General features: G+C 35.1%; 1 protein-coding gene across 1 annotated transcript; it reads right to left on the bottom strand.

The window, feature by feature from the left end:
* Positions 1-4,007: 4,007 nt before the first annotated feature.
* On the bottom strand, positions 4,008-7,177 carry LOC120286466. The gene is made up of 2 exons (XM_039298680.1): positions 6,729-7,177; positions 4,008-4,854 (listed from the first exon to the last, which is right to left on the bottom strand). Exons 1-2 carry the CDS (start codon positions 6,843-6,845, stop codon positions 4,270-4,272), a joined length of 702 nt encoding a protein of 233 aa, XP_039154614.1. The 5' UTR covers positions 6,846-7,177; the 3' UTR covers positions 4,008-4,269.
* Positions 7,178-13,993: the final 6,816 nt, after the last annotated feature.

Genomic DNA, 13,993 nt, shown 5'->3' with positions numbered 1-13,993 from the left:
TCTAGGGGAGACAACTTGGTGGAAAAGTTTGGCATGTGGCCCCCCATCTCTCCCTCATCTCTATCCACTCTCTCTCTCACCCCCAACCGGCCAAACTCTCTCTCTCTCTCTCTCTTTCCTCCATCTTGTGCAACTAGCAAACCAAGGAAGAAGATCGAAGCAGCTTGTTGTCGCACGCTGGAGCCACATGCCGCTAGAGTCGCATCGTCCACCTAGCCGCACCACCTATGAACGTCGTTCACCCTTGGCCGCCTCCCTCACGCCCCCAAGTTGTTGTTTCAAGTTTTTTGTAGCTTACCCAGGGTTGTCCCGAGCCCGTTCGACCTTAGTGAGTCATCCTTTATACCCGGTTTAGCCTATTCTATCTTCCTGAGCAAGTCCCGCCTAAACCGAGCTATTTTCCACTCATTTCCACCCAAGAACAGCAAGAAGAAAAGTGGGTATTCCAGCACCTTTGAGGCTTGATTTGAGGTGTTTCCGGGCCTCGAACTCGAGGCCTACTTTGGAAAAAAAACGTCCCCCACGACGTTCCTAGCGTTTCAATCCGAGCGAATTGTTAAACGGGTGAGTTTTACTCACTAATCTTTGCTTAGTTTGCTAATGATGCTTAAGGGTTTATTAGTGTTAGAGTAGATTAGTGATTATTAATTAGTTATGATGCATGTTAGGCATTTGACTAGGGTAATTAGCTAGGTGATAGCCTATATTATTTATTGAATGCATCTTGGGATTTTTCTCAACCCGTCTCGGGCTCCAATTAGGCATTACAGACATAAATTGGATTTTGAGTATTTATTTATTAATTTTCAAAAATAATTATTTAATTATTTATTTTCAGATATTAGGCAGGATAGTTGACGACCAGAATTTTATGCTAATCATCATGGTGCATACTGTTTATTTAATTGAGTGTTATTTTGTACTGAAATGAATTAATTGTGATTATAAGATTATTTTCCTGAATTAATTAATTTGGATAATTAATTGGAAAATAACCGGGTGTCGGTTGACAGCACCAAAAATGTTTTGGTGGACTATAGATAAGGGTGAGATTTGTGGAAATGAAATTATAATATTTTGGCTAAGGCCGACCATGTGCCCACGCACGTATACTTTTATTGGAAATGATATAAAGGACAAATTGATTGTACGATTTAAATGTTACACAATACTGGCTCGGTGACCCTATAGGTCAGTTTGTAGAATGGACGGTATGCAATATCGGCTCAGTGACTCTATATGTCATTTTTAAGAAAGGACAATATTTATATAATACCAGCTCGGTGACCCTATAAGTTATTTTGTAAAATGGATAGTATGAAATGTCAGCTCGATGACCCTATATGTCATTTTGTAGAATGGACGGTATGCAATATCGGCTCGGTGACTTTATATGTCATTTTGAAAAAGGATAATATTTATATAATACCGGCTCAGTGACCCTATAAGTCATTTTGTAGAATGAACGGTATGAAATGTTGGCTCGGTGACCCTATAGGCTATTTTGTAGAATGAACAGTATGCAATATCGGCTTAGTGACTCTATATGTCATTTTGAAGAAATGATGATATTTATATAATATCAGCTCGATGACCCTATAGGTCATTTTATAGAATGGACGGTATGCAATATTGACTCGGTGACCCTATAGGTCATTTTGTATAATTGACGGTATGAAATGTCGGCTCGGTGACCCTATAGGTCATTTTGTATAATGGATGACATGCTATAACGGCTCGGTGACTCAATATGTCATTTTGTAGAATGGACGTTATGATGAATATATGTGGTGACTTATAATGTCATTTCAGAGAATGAATCGTTTAAAATATTAAGTAACCCGATGGGTTATTTTGGAGAATGAACAGTATTGATTGAAATGACCAAGAATTGTCTGTTTAACATGTAATCGACTAGATCGATTGATCGATATTTGGATCTGTTATGATTGTTTGAGTGCCTATTGAACTGTACTGATTTGCAGATAGAATTTGAGGCCAAGATAAGTCTTCTGACCAAGGTAAGTCTTCTGACCTGTGCGTGCATAGGCAGCTCGTATGGCATATTGGTTTACTAATTAGGTCTTAGGGGGTAAATCTTGCTGAGACGTTGTCTCACTTGTTATTGAATAACCATTTTCAGGTCCTTAGATGGCATTGGTGAAGGATTGGAGACTCGAAGTGTGGAAGGGGAAGCTTGAAGAATCGACGATTATAATGGACTAGCTAGTCATAGGGCAATTCTCTGTTGATAGAAGTCAATTCCATTTTGCAGACTCTGTTTTTGAAACTTGTGGTTTAAACCTGGCTTAACAATTCGACTTGTATATATTTGCACTATGTTCGGCAATATATATATAAGTGTGAATGTTTTAAAGTGGAAATTTGAAATCCTACTTTTCTATCCCATTGCTTTATTGTCTGGGGATTTTATATGCTTTCGCATGCGTATATTAAATGAATGGGTCAGTGATATGTCTTGGGATGTCGCTATTAATCAACCAGAGGTAAGAGATGGGTGCGTACTCGAGGATCGGGGTGTGATAGATTCTATTCTAAATCTGTTTTCGGGAACAAAAATTTTACCAAATGCGATTCTGTTCCAAAACTATTCCCAGGAACAAAAAATCAGAATTGGATACTGTTTGGATGGTTACCAAATAACTCCTAGACATCCAGAGGAATGGAATGGGTTAGACTGACTCTTCGAAACGCTACCAAATCAGATTGAGGCCTTTTTTTACGGTGGTTATTTTTTATTCATTCATCATTTTTTTATTGCCCACTTATTTATTTATTTTATATGTATCACAAAAATTGCTTGGTCGATTTGTCGGCGAAATTCCAAATGTCAACAATGAGTGACATTTTAAAGTAGCTAATTCCATAAATTTGTAATGAGAGTTTAGCGATGATATTCTACAAGCGATCGTCTTTTTAGCTAAATAAACACTACATAAGTGAATTATAAGGTTGGCAATTTTGTGAAATTAATTGATAGATGAGCGAGTACATGGAGTTTTTAAAAAATATATCATTTGAGAGTTAGTTATATATGAGCTTCATACATTTTTCAGTTAGCTAAATAGGTTATATTTTGTCGCGATAATGAATCACGCTCGTCGGTACATCCTCAATCACATTCCTCATGTTGTGTATTTTGCCAATTATTTCTTTCCATGATTTGATAAGTTAAATATTACGAAATAAGATAGTCTTGACTATTATGTAACAATATTATTCAAATCAATCATGTGACATCACATATAACTATTATAGTATATTTGATTATATAAATCTTTCGCTTGTTCGAGATCACAATATCTAAGCAAGCATGTAAAAGCATTTCAAATTACTTTTAAAACTTCATAGAAATTTCTTAAAATTTGTAGCATTTAATATTAACTGCTACAAAATTTAGGTTCCAAAGGTAAAGTACAATGAAACAAGACCAGAAGTATAGCAAAATGCTACTGTCATGTTTTCTACAAGCAAATAATATCTTTACTTTATTAAACATTCTTAGACTTTCAAATATCAATTTCTTGTGTATACACAACATTGTAATATTTGCTAGTATGTAAAGATTTTAAGGTAAGACAATAAATACTAGAGAATTTAGAAGATAAGATGTTAATCAGTAACTTGCGAATCATCTTTATTATCTCAAGTCATGGGTTCGTTCTTCTATAGTTTTGTACAAGCATAGTGTATTCTTCATATATACATGGAGTGTCTATATAATAATTTTTTTTTTTTTGGTAAAGGCTTGAAATGGAAATGCTCATTGGATTTGCTCAATTATTAATACAAATAACAATTTCTTTTTGGAATGGATCTTTAATTGAATGATTTTTTTTTACAAAAGTAATGAAGAACTAAGGCAAGAAACTGGCCCACATATAGAAAGGGAGGGATTTTACAACCAGCACCCAACACCCCCCTCCCCGGCGCGGCCATCGGGCCACAAACGGAAAAAATAGAAATTAAAAAACAAAAAGAAGACACACTCAAAAAACAAAAAGAAGAAGACACACTCGCAATCCTTATACACACAGATACTATCAATCACTCGCACACATTCACACATTTTACCCTAATACAGATTACTTGGAAATGACTTGGAATCTTTTCGCAAAACCTCTGGCTTTACCTGCCGCAGCGCCCCACGCCATGCTGAAGGCACATTAGCCAGGCATGATGCACCTCTTCTATTGAATATGTGTGCCGCATGATTCGAATAGCCGCCGCCTAGCCTCTTCCTCGTCTTCACGTAACTCTCTCTCTCCGTGCATCCCTGGAAGGATATCCTACGTGGCTCCCAAGGTAAAATGTAGTCTCATCATCCTCATAGAGTGAAGCTGGGTCCATAAATCGATTCTTCTCGAGCTCAACCAGAAAATCATCCTCTAGTTGATAGCATTGCATCACATATCCCAACTTTTTCACTGTTGCACCCGCTACTCTAATCTTAAGGCTAAATCGTAGAAAACTCTCATTAGATTGACCAAAGTCGACTGCCCCCTCTAAAAATCCCCACAATAAATTTGGAAACAAAAGTTGAAACCACACATGATCCGTATCAAATGAACCAAGAGTTCCTGATAGCACATTCCGCCTTCGGTCGTTAACATACGGTATGATGTCAAAAGATACTTCCCTTTTTCCATCTTCTACACCAACGACAACACACAGATACAATGCTTTGAACTTGTTAAACAAGTCTTGTGAAGCCATGAAAGACATAGTACTGTCTTCAACAAGGACAAACACCTCTGGCATCTCTGTTCCAGGACAAACAATCCGGTATTCAGACCAACTAGACCAACCATTAATTCCGGAATAGCGATACTTCTGTTATATGAGTAAATTGTTAGAAGTATCCAAGTTTGTAATTAGTTCAAGAAGAAGAGTTTGATTTGAGCATATTCCTAGTAACTCCTGAAGCTAGAGTTTTACAATAATTAGACATTGATCCTTACTTATGTTGGCAATGACTCCCTTGCAAGTGCTAGCTGCCCTAATATTAGATTGAATCACCCTAAATGTAGCTCATACGATACAAGTGTACTATATAGGAAGTGAAAATTTGATGGAAAATAGAACAACATATCCAAGAAATTAAGAGCATGAATAATAACCATTTTGGTCATAAATTAATTTTTAGAAGAGAAATAAATTTTTCTATTTATATTATTAGATGAGTTTTTAAGCAAAAATATAAGTTTGATGACGACATAAAATTTCTTCCTTTGAAGCAAATGACAACTAGTGGCCGGGGAGCAAAGATGGTGGTTGGCAACTAGTGGCAATAGATGGTTGACGACAACTGACGGTAGCATATGGGTGGTTGGCTAATAGCAAGAACAAATGATAAGAAGAGCTTTTATTTCTCATTTTTGTTAAAAAAAAAAAAGTTACTTCTCAATTATATTCCAAATATATTTATGAAGTAAAAATCTATTCCTGAAATAAAAAATGAAATAGTTATATCAAATGGATTTTTATTCCAGAAACAAGTCTGGAACATAAAAATAGTTTTGAAATAAAAATAAAATAGTTATCATACGCGCTCTAATTATCCTTATTAGATCCCCTTGTCTAATGTTCATTGTAATGAGTTTACTTTAGACATCACCGATTCTTCAGTATAAACTGTCCTAATTACACTCCAACTTACTTGCAACAAACTTAACATTATTAAAATAAATAAAAGAAAAAACTTCTACTTGCACTTAAATTAATGAAAAATCAAAAGGAAAAACCAATGCATGCCCACTCCACAGACCAGCCTCATCCCAACCACTTTCACCTTTTATGTCTACCCTAACTTCATATAAAAGGAGAATCTCAAATCCGATACTCTCTATAAATTAAATTAAATTAAATCACAATGTCCAAGTAATCCGCTTGGGTTTTTATGCCATTTCGTTTTGTCGCTTTGAAACTCTCTCTCAAAATGGTAATCAAGGGATGTATTATTCGCTTCGAACTTTTACCCGTTATACTATAAAATGATGTTAGACTAATCAAAATTAACTCACAAAAATTGCATATTCAGTAATTTATGATATTTTTATATAATGATATAATATAACCCATTTATTTAATGGTATGCTCATAATCTATCGCTTTCTTTAACCCAATTACCATTACTCTACAATATTATCATACAGCTATTGTTTGAATTTGCCCTTTCATGACTACAATCACGAGACTTTTGCCACAACAAGGATTGAAGATATTCTCTTCCCAGGGATATAGACAAATAGAATTGGTTCATATTGTATCTCACTTGCAAAAACAACCATCTTAATCTAATGCAGCAAAGAGTGAAAAAGGTCTCATGTGAATTATTGAATTATTATCATCGTGTAGTTTTTATTTGGGTCCGTAGAGTTGATCTAGTACTATTAATTGTGTGGGTTGTTATGATCAATTGTAACGTCAAGAACTATGTGTCCATTGTTCATTAGATTTTCTAAGATTTCAACATTATTTTTCAAGACAGAAATTACGAACATCAGGTCTCTGTCATCGCACCAATTTGAGATTTCGTTAAGCTTTATATAAATGTGCAAAATCACTTTATATTTAGTTTGTTTGTCTGCCTAGATGTTTCAGCTTTTGCATTACGTGCGCCGAACATACACCTTACACTCCGTATCCACACATGCAGATGCACAAGCATAGAGAGAGAGAGAGAGAGAGAGAGAGAGAGAGAGAACCTCAATTGAGAAGTCGACCATGTTCAATTCTTTTTTTCTTTGTGAACGGTTCACTATCTTGTAAATTTTCTGTTTCACTTGAACTTTCTTTCTCTGTGCTCGCGGGGTTATCTTCATGCAAAACCTCGTAAAGTAAAGCTGGATCTAGCAACTGATCATCTTCAAGCAAAACCTCAGCATCATTCTCTAGTGGCTTGCATATTAGTCGGAATCCACACTTTTTCACAATTAATTCATCAGTCATACGTATAGTCCCAGAATAACAATAACCCAATGTTCTAATGCTAAAGTGGAAATGACTCGAGTCATTTGGACTGAAAGGGTCTACTGTCCACACCTTCTTTGATTCCATATACTCGAGCCACACATGATCCGAATTGAATGACCTCACAAACCTCATGTGTTTTGTGACTTTGCCATCAACAACTCCCATAACCTCAAATGTCCAGTTTTTTTAGTTCCTTCTACTCGAAATACAACACAGAATGCTACTCCTAGGATCTTTTTATACATATCCTTTGAAGCCACAAAAGATATATAACCATCTTCATTGGGGAGCAACCACTTTGGCATCTCTCCTCCAGGTAGAATAACTTGGCGATTTATTTGGCGATGAAATTTCTGTCATAGATGTAGACTGTTAGATAGTTTTTTGAAATTGGCACCTAAAAGCAGGAGCTTCAATGAGTTAATTGGTAGTCCTAGACTTTTAGACGTAGTAAGCAATAGCAATACAAATATTTTATTGTATTTAATTGGTGGAAATAGGATAGGTATTGTCGAAGATTTTGTCATTGGATGAACATGTATTGTTGAAGTGTTTCATTGGGTGATCCTTGTAATTCAACAGCGAATTAGAGCTCTATAAATAAAGAGAATATCCTTTGGATTGTCTTATAGCAACCTCCATCACAAATACATGCATAATCACTTTCTACACGTTTGCTTTTTTTTTTTTTTTTTTTTTTTAATTAGTCCACCATTCCGAGATTTTTAGCCTTTTGCAATGCACAAACACTCAATGCAGCCAACATGTACATGACTCCATATTAATAGAGAGAGAGAGAGAGAGTAACCTCAAGCTTGAACAAATTATTATCTTGAAGAGATTTGCAATTGTATGCCTCTAGTCTTCTCAACTTCCTTGGAATCTCAGGAACCTCTCGTAGTTGTTGGCAATTCGAAGCATTCAAACCTTTTAAGTCATATCGTTTTCGCACGTAGGAAGGTTAGTAAAATTGTTTCCCTCCAAATTTAAATATTGTAAGCAGGGAAAACTGGAAAGGTTTTCCAAGAATCCTTCTTTTGATAGAAGGCAAAACGCAAGATTCAACTCCAATAACTTGGGAAATCCGTCTCTGTATGGGGTTCACTCAAATCCACCTCTTCTTTTGGAAACTCGATTAGTTTTGAGCAGCCATGAAGTTGTAAGACTTCAAGATTTTGCAACCTGTAAATGCTAGACGGAAGGATTGCCAGTTCCTTGCAATCAAATAAATACATCTTTTTGAGAGAGAGAAGATTTTCAATGGATGTAGGAAGTTCTTCAATTGAAGTCCCATTTAGATAAATTTCCGCAAGCTGTTGTTCTTATTCGAATATCAATGAATTGTTGCAAGTTAGAGCACCCTTCTAAATTCAACAACCATAACTTACGGAGATATGCAACTGAATTGTGAGCATGCTCCAAGTTTTTGCAATTATCGAGATATAATTCCTCAAGATTTGGAGTAAAAGAGAAGTCCGGCATACAAACCAGTGAATGGCATCCACCCAAGTTAATGAACTTCAAATTTTCAAAGTCCTGCAAGAACAAGAAAACCAACATATATAGACATTCCGGATGATCAAAGAAAAAAAGTGAGATACATATTCATTTCAAAATTTGGCTCTGATCATAATTCAAGCCACCAGTGATTAGAATTCACTTGATTATGTGGTGCATAAAGAGCACACCCTCTCACTTTATAAAGATGAGTTTTGTAAGTAATCCTTGTAAATTCGCCAATGCTTGTAATTTCACCACGCACTTGAATGGCATGGCTACTTCTGCTAGAAACAATACTTGTAATTCAAAGAGATAAGGAGTGCGTTTGTGTAGCCTCAAGTGGAAGCACACGAACCATGGTCAATCCTTTGTCAACTAATTCATCACACGCACATAAGCTAAACATCTAGAATCTTATGTAGAGATTCGAACAACCTGCGTATATATCTACTTATCATAAAGCGATGGTTGGTTGATCGTTTTTAAATAAATGGCATATTTTGTATGCCTAGATGGTCATAAATATAACCAAAAAAAAAAGTTCTTTATCATCTCTTCTAGTCCAAGTTGTCTTGCTAAGTATTTTTTCTTTTTAGCTACATATAAGTTGGTGTGGCGTAAGCTCTCAAAGTCTGTATCATCATAAATACAATCACTATAATTACACCTTGCATTTTTGTGTGTGTATATATATAGTCCATGATTCGATAGACTTTGCCATCTTGATCTCATGGATCTCATGTGCAATTTATTAAATCCCTATGGTGCACATCCATTGAATATATGATGAGTCTCTTAGCATCTTCTTTCAATTAATTTTTAACTACTTTCTTCTTGAGACCCTTTATCAACAAGTTGTAATTCCATAATGATTTAAGTATTCTTGATATAGTAAATTCTCAATGACCTCTCTAAAATTATAGCACTATTGTTCTGAAGGACGAAAAGAATATTAAACGAAATTGAGTTTGAGGAATAAGATTTGAAATGTTATATTTGAATTTATATTTGAAGACATATCTCTCTAAAGATAAATGTGGTGAGTTTTTCATAGGGACAAATGAAGACCGTCAATTAAACTTTTTAAATGCAGACAAACCTAATCACTCGCCTATGTGCTTTATGAATGGAAATATTGCTATTAATAGGAAGAGGATTGTAGGATGGTTTTTAAATGGTAAAAAATTTGTAAATGATTGTGATGGAGCCTTGATGGTTTACGTGTTATGTAGTGTTATGTTGGTGAAACGGGCGCCCAGGTGGTATTCCAAAGACAACCTTCTGATGGTGTTGTCAAGTCTATGAGTCACTTTTGGTGTTCATTATGGTGGATAATGGGGACTCAACCATAGTTTAGTTCTATTAGCCATCCACAAATCGATTGACAAGCTGAGGCTGTCAATAGAATTTTGGGCAATATAATAAGGAGTTTTATTGGAAAACATCTTAAACAATGGGATTTGTTATTGGTTCAAATGAATTTGCAGATAATACTTTGGTGAGTCCAAGTATCGAAAAATGCCAATTTGAAGTTTTGTATTTAGAAGACAATAAATCTCTATTCGTTTTGCAAAAATGTGATATTTTTGGAAAATATTTTCCAAGATGTCATTGTCTAGAAAAATGATAATATATATATTTTTTTATATTTGATTGAAATCTAAAAATGAATTGGATATATATATATATATATATATATATATATATATATTTCCATTTATCCTTCTTCATCAACCAATGGTTGGTCATGGCTAAAACCACGAGTAGCTGGTGAGCTTGTCCCTTGCCTATGGCTAGTCGACAACTATCGTCATGACTGGCCATGGGCTGAGGAAGAAGGAAAGAGAAAAAGAAAGAAAAGAAAATTAAAAATAATTAAAAATTCAAATTTTCAAAAATATTTTTAGAAGAACAAACATTTCATTAATCAAGGTCCCGAGCCCAAGCATTGAGGACCCATGCATGACATTTGTGGACCAAAACTTGAGTATTGGGGATCCGAGCACTGCCTTTATAGACCCAAGCTTGGGTACAAGGGAATCGGGCACAGGCATCACGGATTCAAGCTCTACCTCAATGAACTTGGATATGGGTGTTGGGGGCCCAAGCGCGGCCGCTGGAGACCTTAACCTAAATGCCATGACTCGGGAATGAACGTTAGAGTTTTTGTGCCTAAGCATAGAGTTTTGAGTCCAACCACCAATACATAGGAGTAAGCATAGTCCGAGTTGGGTCGGTCCACCCCCTAACTTTAAGACCAACCCGCACAGCGTTGGTCCTCAATTTTTGGGATCGATAACCGACCTTATTAAGCTTGGGACCGAGGACTAAACCCATCCAATGGGTTCGGTCTGATTCCAAGGTCAACCTGAGACTAATTGATAATTTGTTATTTCATTTTTTATACTCTTTGAAAAAACAATTGAAGACTGAACTGACCCAATGGGTTCGGTCCGGTTTCAAAGTCAATTTAGGACTAACTAATAATTTTTTATTTCATTTTTTGTACTCCTTGAAAGGGCAAGTGAGGACCGTACCGACCCAATGAGTTCGATGATGAGCAAGGTCAGCTAAGAAAAGCAAGCGGTGAGAGTCAAGTGGGGTGAGCATCGGACATAATGAGTATTGAATGTTGAGCGAGGAGCAACAAGCCAAATGAGCATCGAGGGGCGAGTAGCACAAGTGACCCAAAGTGAGCGAGGTGAGTGTCAACTGGTGAGCGGATAAGTTTTTTTTTTTCGATTTTACCAAAATGAAGACTAAGAGAATAAATAAGACATAAAAGAGTGAATACTAAATGAGGATGCCATAAGGTGCCTTTTTGGACACCATGAAGATTCCTCACAAAAATATTTTCCTCCTTCGTAAATTATTACTATTGACACCGTAAAAAACATTAAAAACCTAAGTTATTAAAGAACAACGTAAAATTATTTGAACTCCTCACTAGAGAGATGTTTAATAGTATTGACGCCGTTTATTTTAAGATTTTCTCTATATAAAAAAATTATAAATAATATTATATATCTTTAGTTAGGGTTGATCCGGGTTCGACCGACTCAGAACTCTCAGGACCAAGGACAAACCTGCATAGTGCTAGTCCAGGAATTCTATGACTAAGGATCGACCTAATCTCCCTGGGAAACGGACCGGGACCGGCATGGTTGGGCCGATCCAAGGTCAGTCCAAGGTTGACCTTGGATCGATGCTCACCCCTACCGATACATGGTCATATATTTGGAAAATGTTTTTCATTTTTTCAAAAAAGGAAATCATTTTCCTAAATTTAAATATAGGTTTTCTATTTACTAGGAAAATATTTTCCATAGACTCATTTTTCTAAGTAAACCAAACACAGGAAAATGAGAAAATGTTTTTCAAGAAAATATTTCCGTGAAACGAACAAAGGTGTTTGTTTATCTCATATGAAGCATGGGAAGAGAAATATGAGGAACTTTTTATACATATAGTACTACGTAAAGACGGGTTAAGTGTATTGTGGATGCACAAATTTATTTATTTTTGGTAAAGATGGATCCACGGAATTGATAGTTGTAAAATTGAGGAAAATCACCAATTTAGACATATTTAATGGAAAGAAATTGTTGATAAAATACACAATACATAGAAACATATAAATATATATGGACAAAAAAAGATATTTCAAGATAATAATTTGGAGATTTCTCGTACATATAATTGGGAGGCTTGAGACACTTTTAGGGTCCGTTCGTTTTGCAGAAAATGGGCCATTTTTAGAAAATATTTTCCCATAAGTCATTTTTCAAGAAAATGACAATATTTTCCAGTGTTCGTAAGGAAAATATTTTCTAAGACTTCACCACTTAGACATGCATCATTTACCGACCTATAAATCCATCAAATATAAACTTACCTTTAAATCCGGGCAAACTTGCCTCATGTCTTTGTTCCCTCATTGTCACCAAACGCTCATCTACTCTAAAAAATGTTTGTATGGATTTTAAAAAGAAGCAAAGCATGTACAGCTCTAATATAAATCTTTCAGTTTAAGTGGCCTTGTCTCCCTATGTCTTAAGAAAAAGAAGCAAAGCATGTAGAGCCATATGCTTGAGCAATGTACAACTATAATGTTGAGTAAATAAAGAAAAGGATAAGCAAGAGTTAGAGCGTGAGCTTGAGATCGACAAACTCGAGGTTTGCTTGGCAACGGCCGACAACTAGCCAAGAAAAAAAGAAGATGGAAAACAAAGAAAATAAAAATAAAAAAAAAAAAAGAAAAAGGAAATTAAAATAATTGAATTAAAAAAGAAAAAGAAAATTAAAAAATAATTCGAATAAAAAAAAAAAGAAAACAAGAAGAAGAAAAGGGAGGAGGATGTGAGGATTTGTAGAGATGTGAGATAAGAGAGACCAAGAGAGGAAAATATTTTTTACTTTTCAAAAGTGGAAAACATTTTCCCCTAATTTAGAAGACTTTTTCCTTTCATGGAAAACATTTTTCCTAAGGAATTCATTTTCCATGAAACGGACATCAGAAAATCCGGAAAACATTTCCTAGAAATTATTTTTCATGAAACGAACAAAGCCTTAGTAATCAATTAATTTGGTCGAGTGGTGGTATCAATTGTTTCAAACAGACCAAATAATTTATGGAGTGGTCCCAAGAGAATACTCATGTGTTGAATGGAACATCAAAACTAAATTGCTAACATGATGTATTTAACATCAATATTTGAGAAAGCATGCTTGGTGAACTGGAGGTTAGGTGCCGAGTAAGACCGGTGAATGAGCCCCGAGCAACCAAAAGGTAAGATATTATAGTTCTATTAGAAGCAACAACACGCACAAGCATACCTCTATCAAATTCATTTTGCATTTTTGGAAATTTGATGAGACCTTCTTAGGAACTTAATCTTTTGAAAACTTAATTTCTCTTCGAGGATGTATGCACAATTGACCGGACACGGGACATTATGTAAGTAATTGTGAACGTGTTTAATATTCTGCAGTTTATTGCTCCTTGCTGATTAATGTTTGAATTTGTTCTCCTAATCGATTCCACGTTTGATAAAACGAGATCTTATCTAAGTGAGTTACGAATATTCATTTTATTATTTCGAAATTATTAAAGTTTATAATGATTTAGAAACATTTATCTGCGGAGCTTTCTAAAATGTTATTTTTACTATTTTTTTATAAAACTACCAACCCTCGTTTAAATCCTTTTCCCGACGTTTATTCCATTTTTGGAATTACCAATCGTTTTTTCTGTACTGCATTTTTTTGTTTGAGTTACCAATGTGTTAAATTTACAACTCTTTTTAGAAAATAACCAATTTTGATTTGAATCGCCACTAATTTTTTTTTTCTAGTGTTTTGAAATTATCAACTGTTTTAATAATCTACGAATGCTTATATGCCAGCTTACCAACAAGTTTAAGTTACTATCTCTTCTAGAAAATTATCAACCGCTAATTGAGTCCACTTTACCAACGTTTATTAGGTTGTTTACAAA

This window comes from Eucalyptus grandis, chromosome 8 (genome assembly GCF_016545825.1).
Source record: "Eucalyptus grandis isolate ANBG69807.140 chromosome 8, ASM1654582v1, whole genome shotgun sequence".
NCBI lineage: Eukaryota > Viridiplantae > Streptophyta > Magnoliopsida > Myrtales > Myrtaceae > Eucalyptus > Eucalyptus grandis.
This window is presented reverse-complemented; position numbering and strand designations above follow the sequence as displayed.

Coding starts and splice junctions, on each gene's coding strand:
- LOC120286466 (XM_039298680.1), bottom strand. CDS start 6,845: ATGAAGATAACCCCGCGAGCACAGAGAAAGAAAGTTCAAGTGAAACAG. Junction 4,855..6,728: donor TGGTCGACTTCTCAATTGAG/GTTCTCTCTCTC, acceptor CTCATATAACAG/AAGTATCGCTATTCCGGAAT.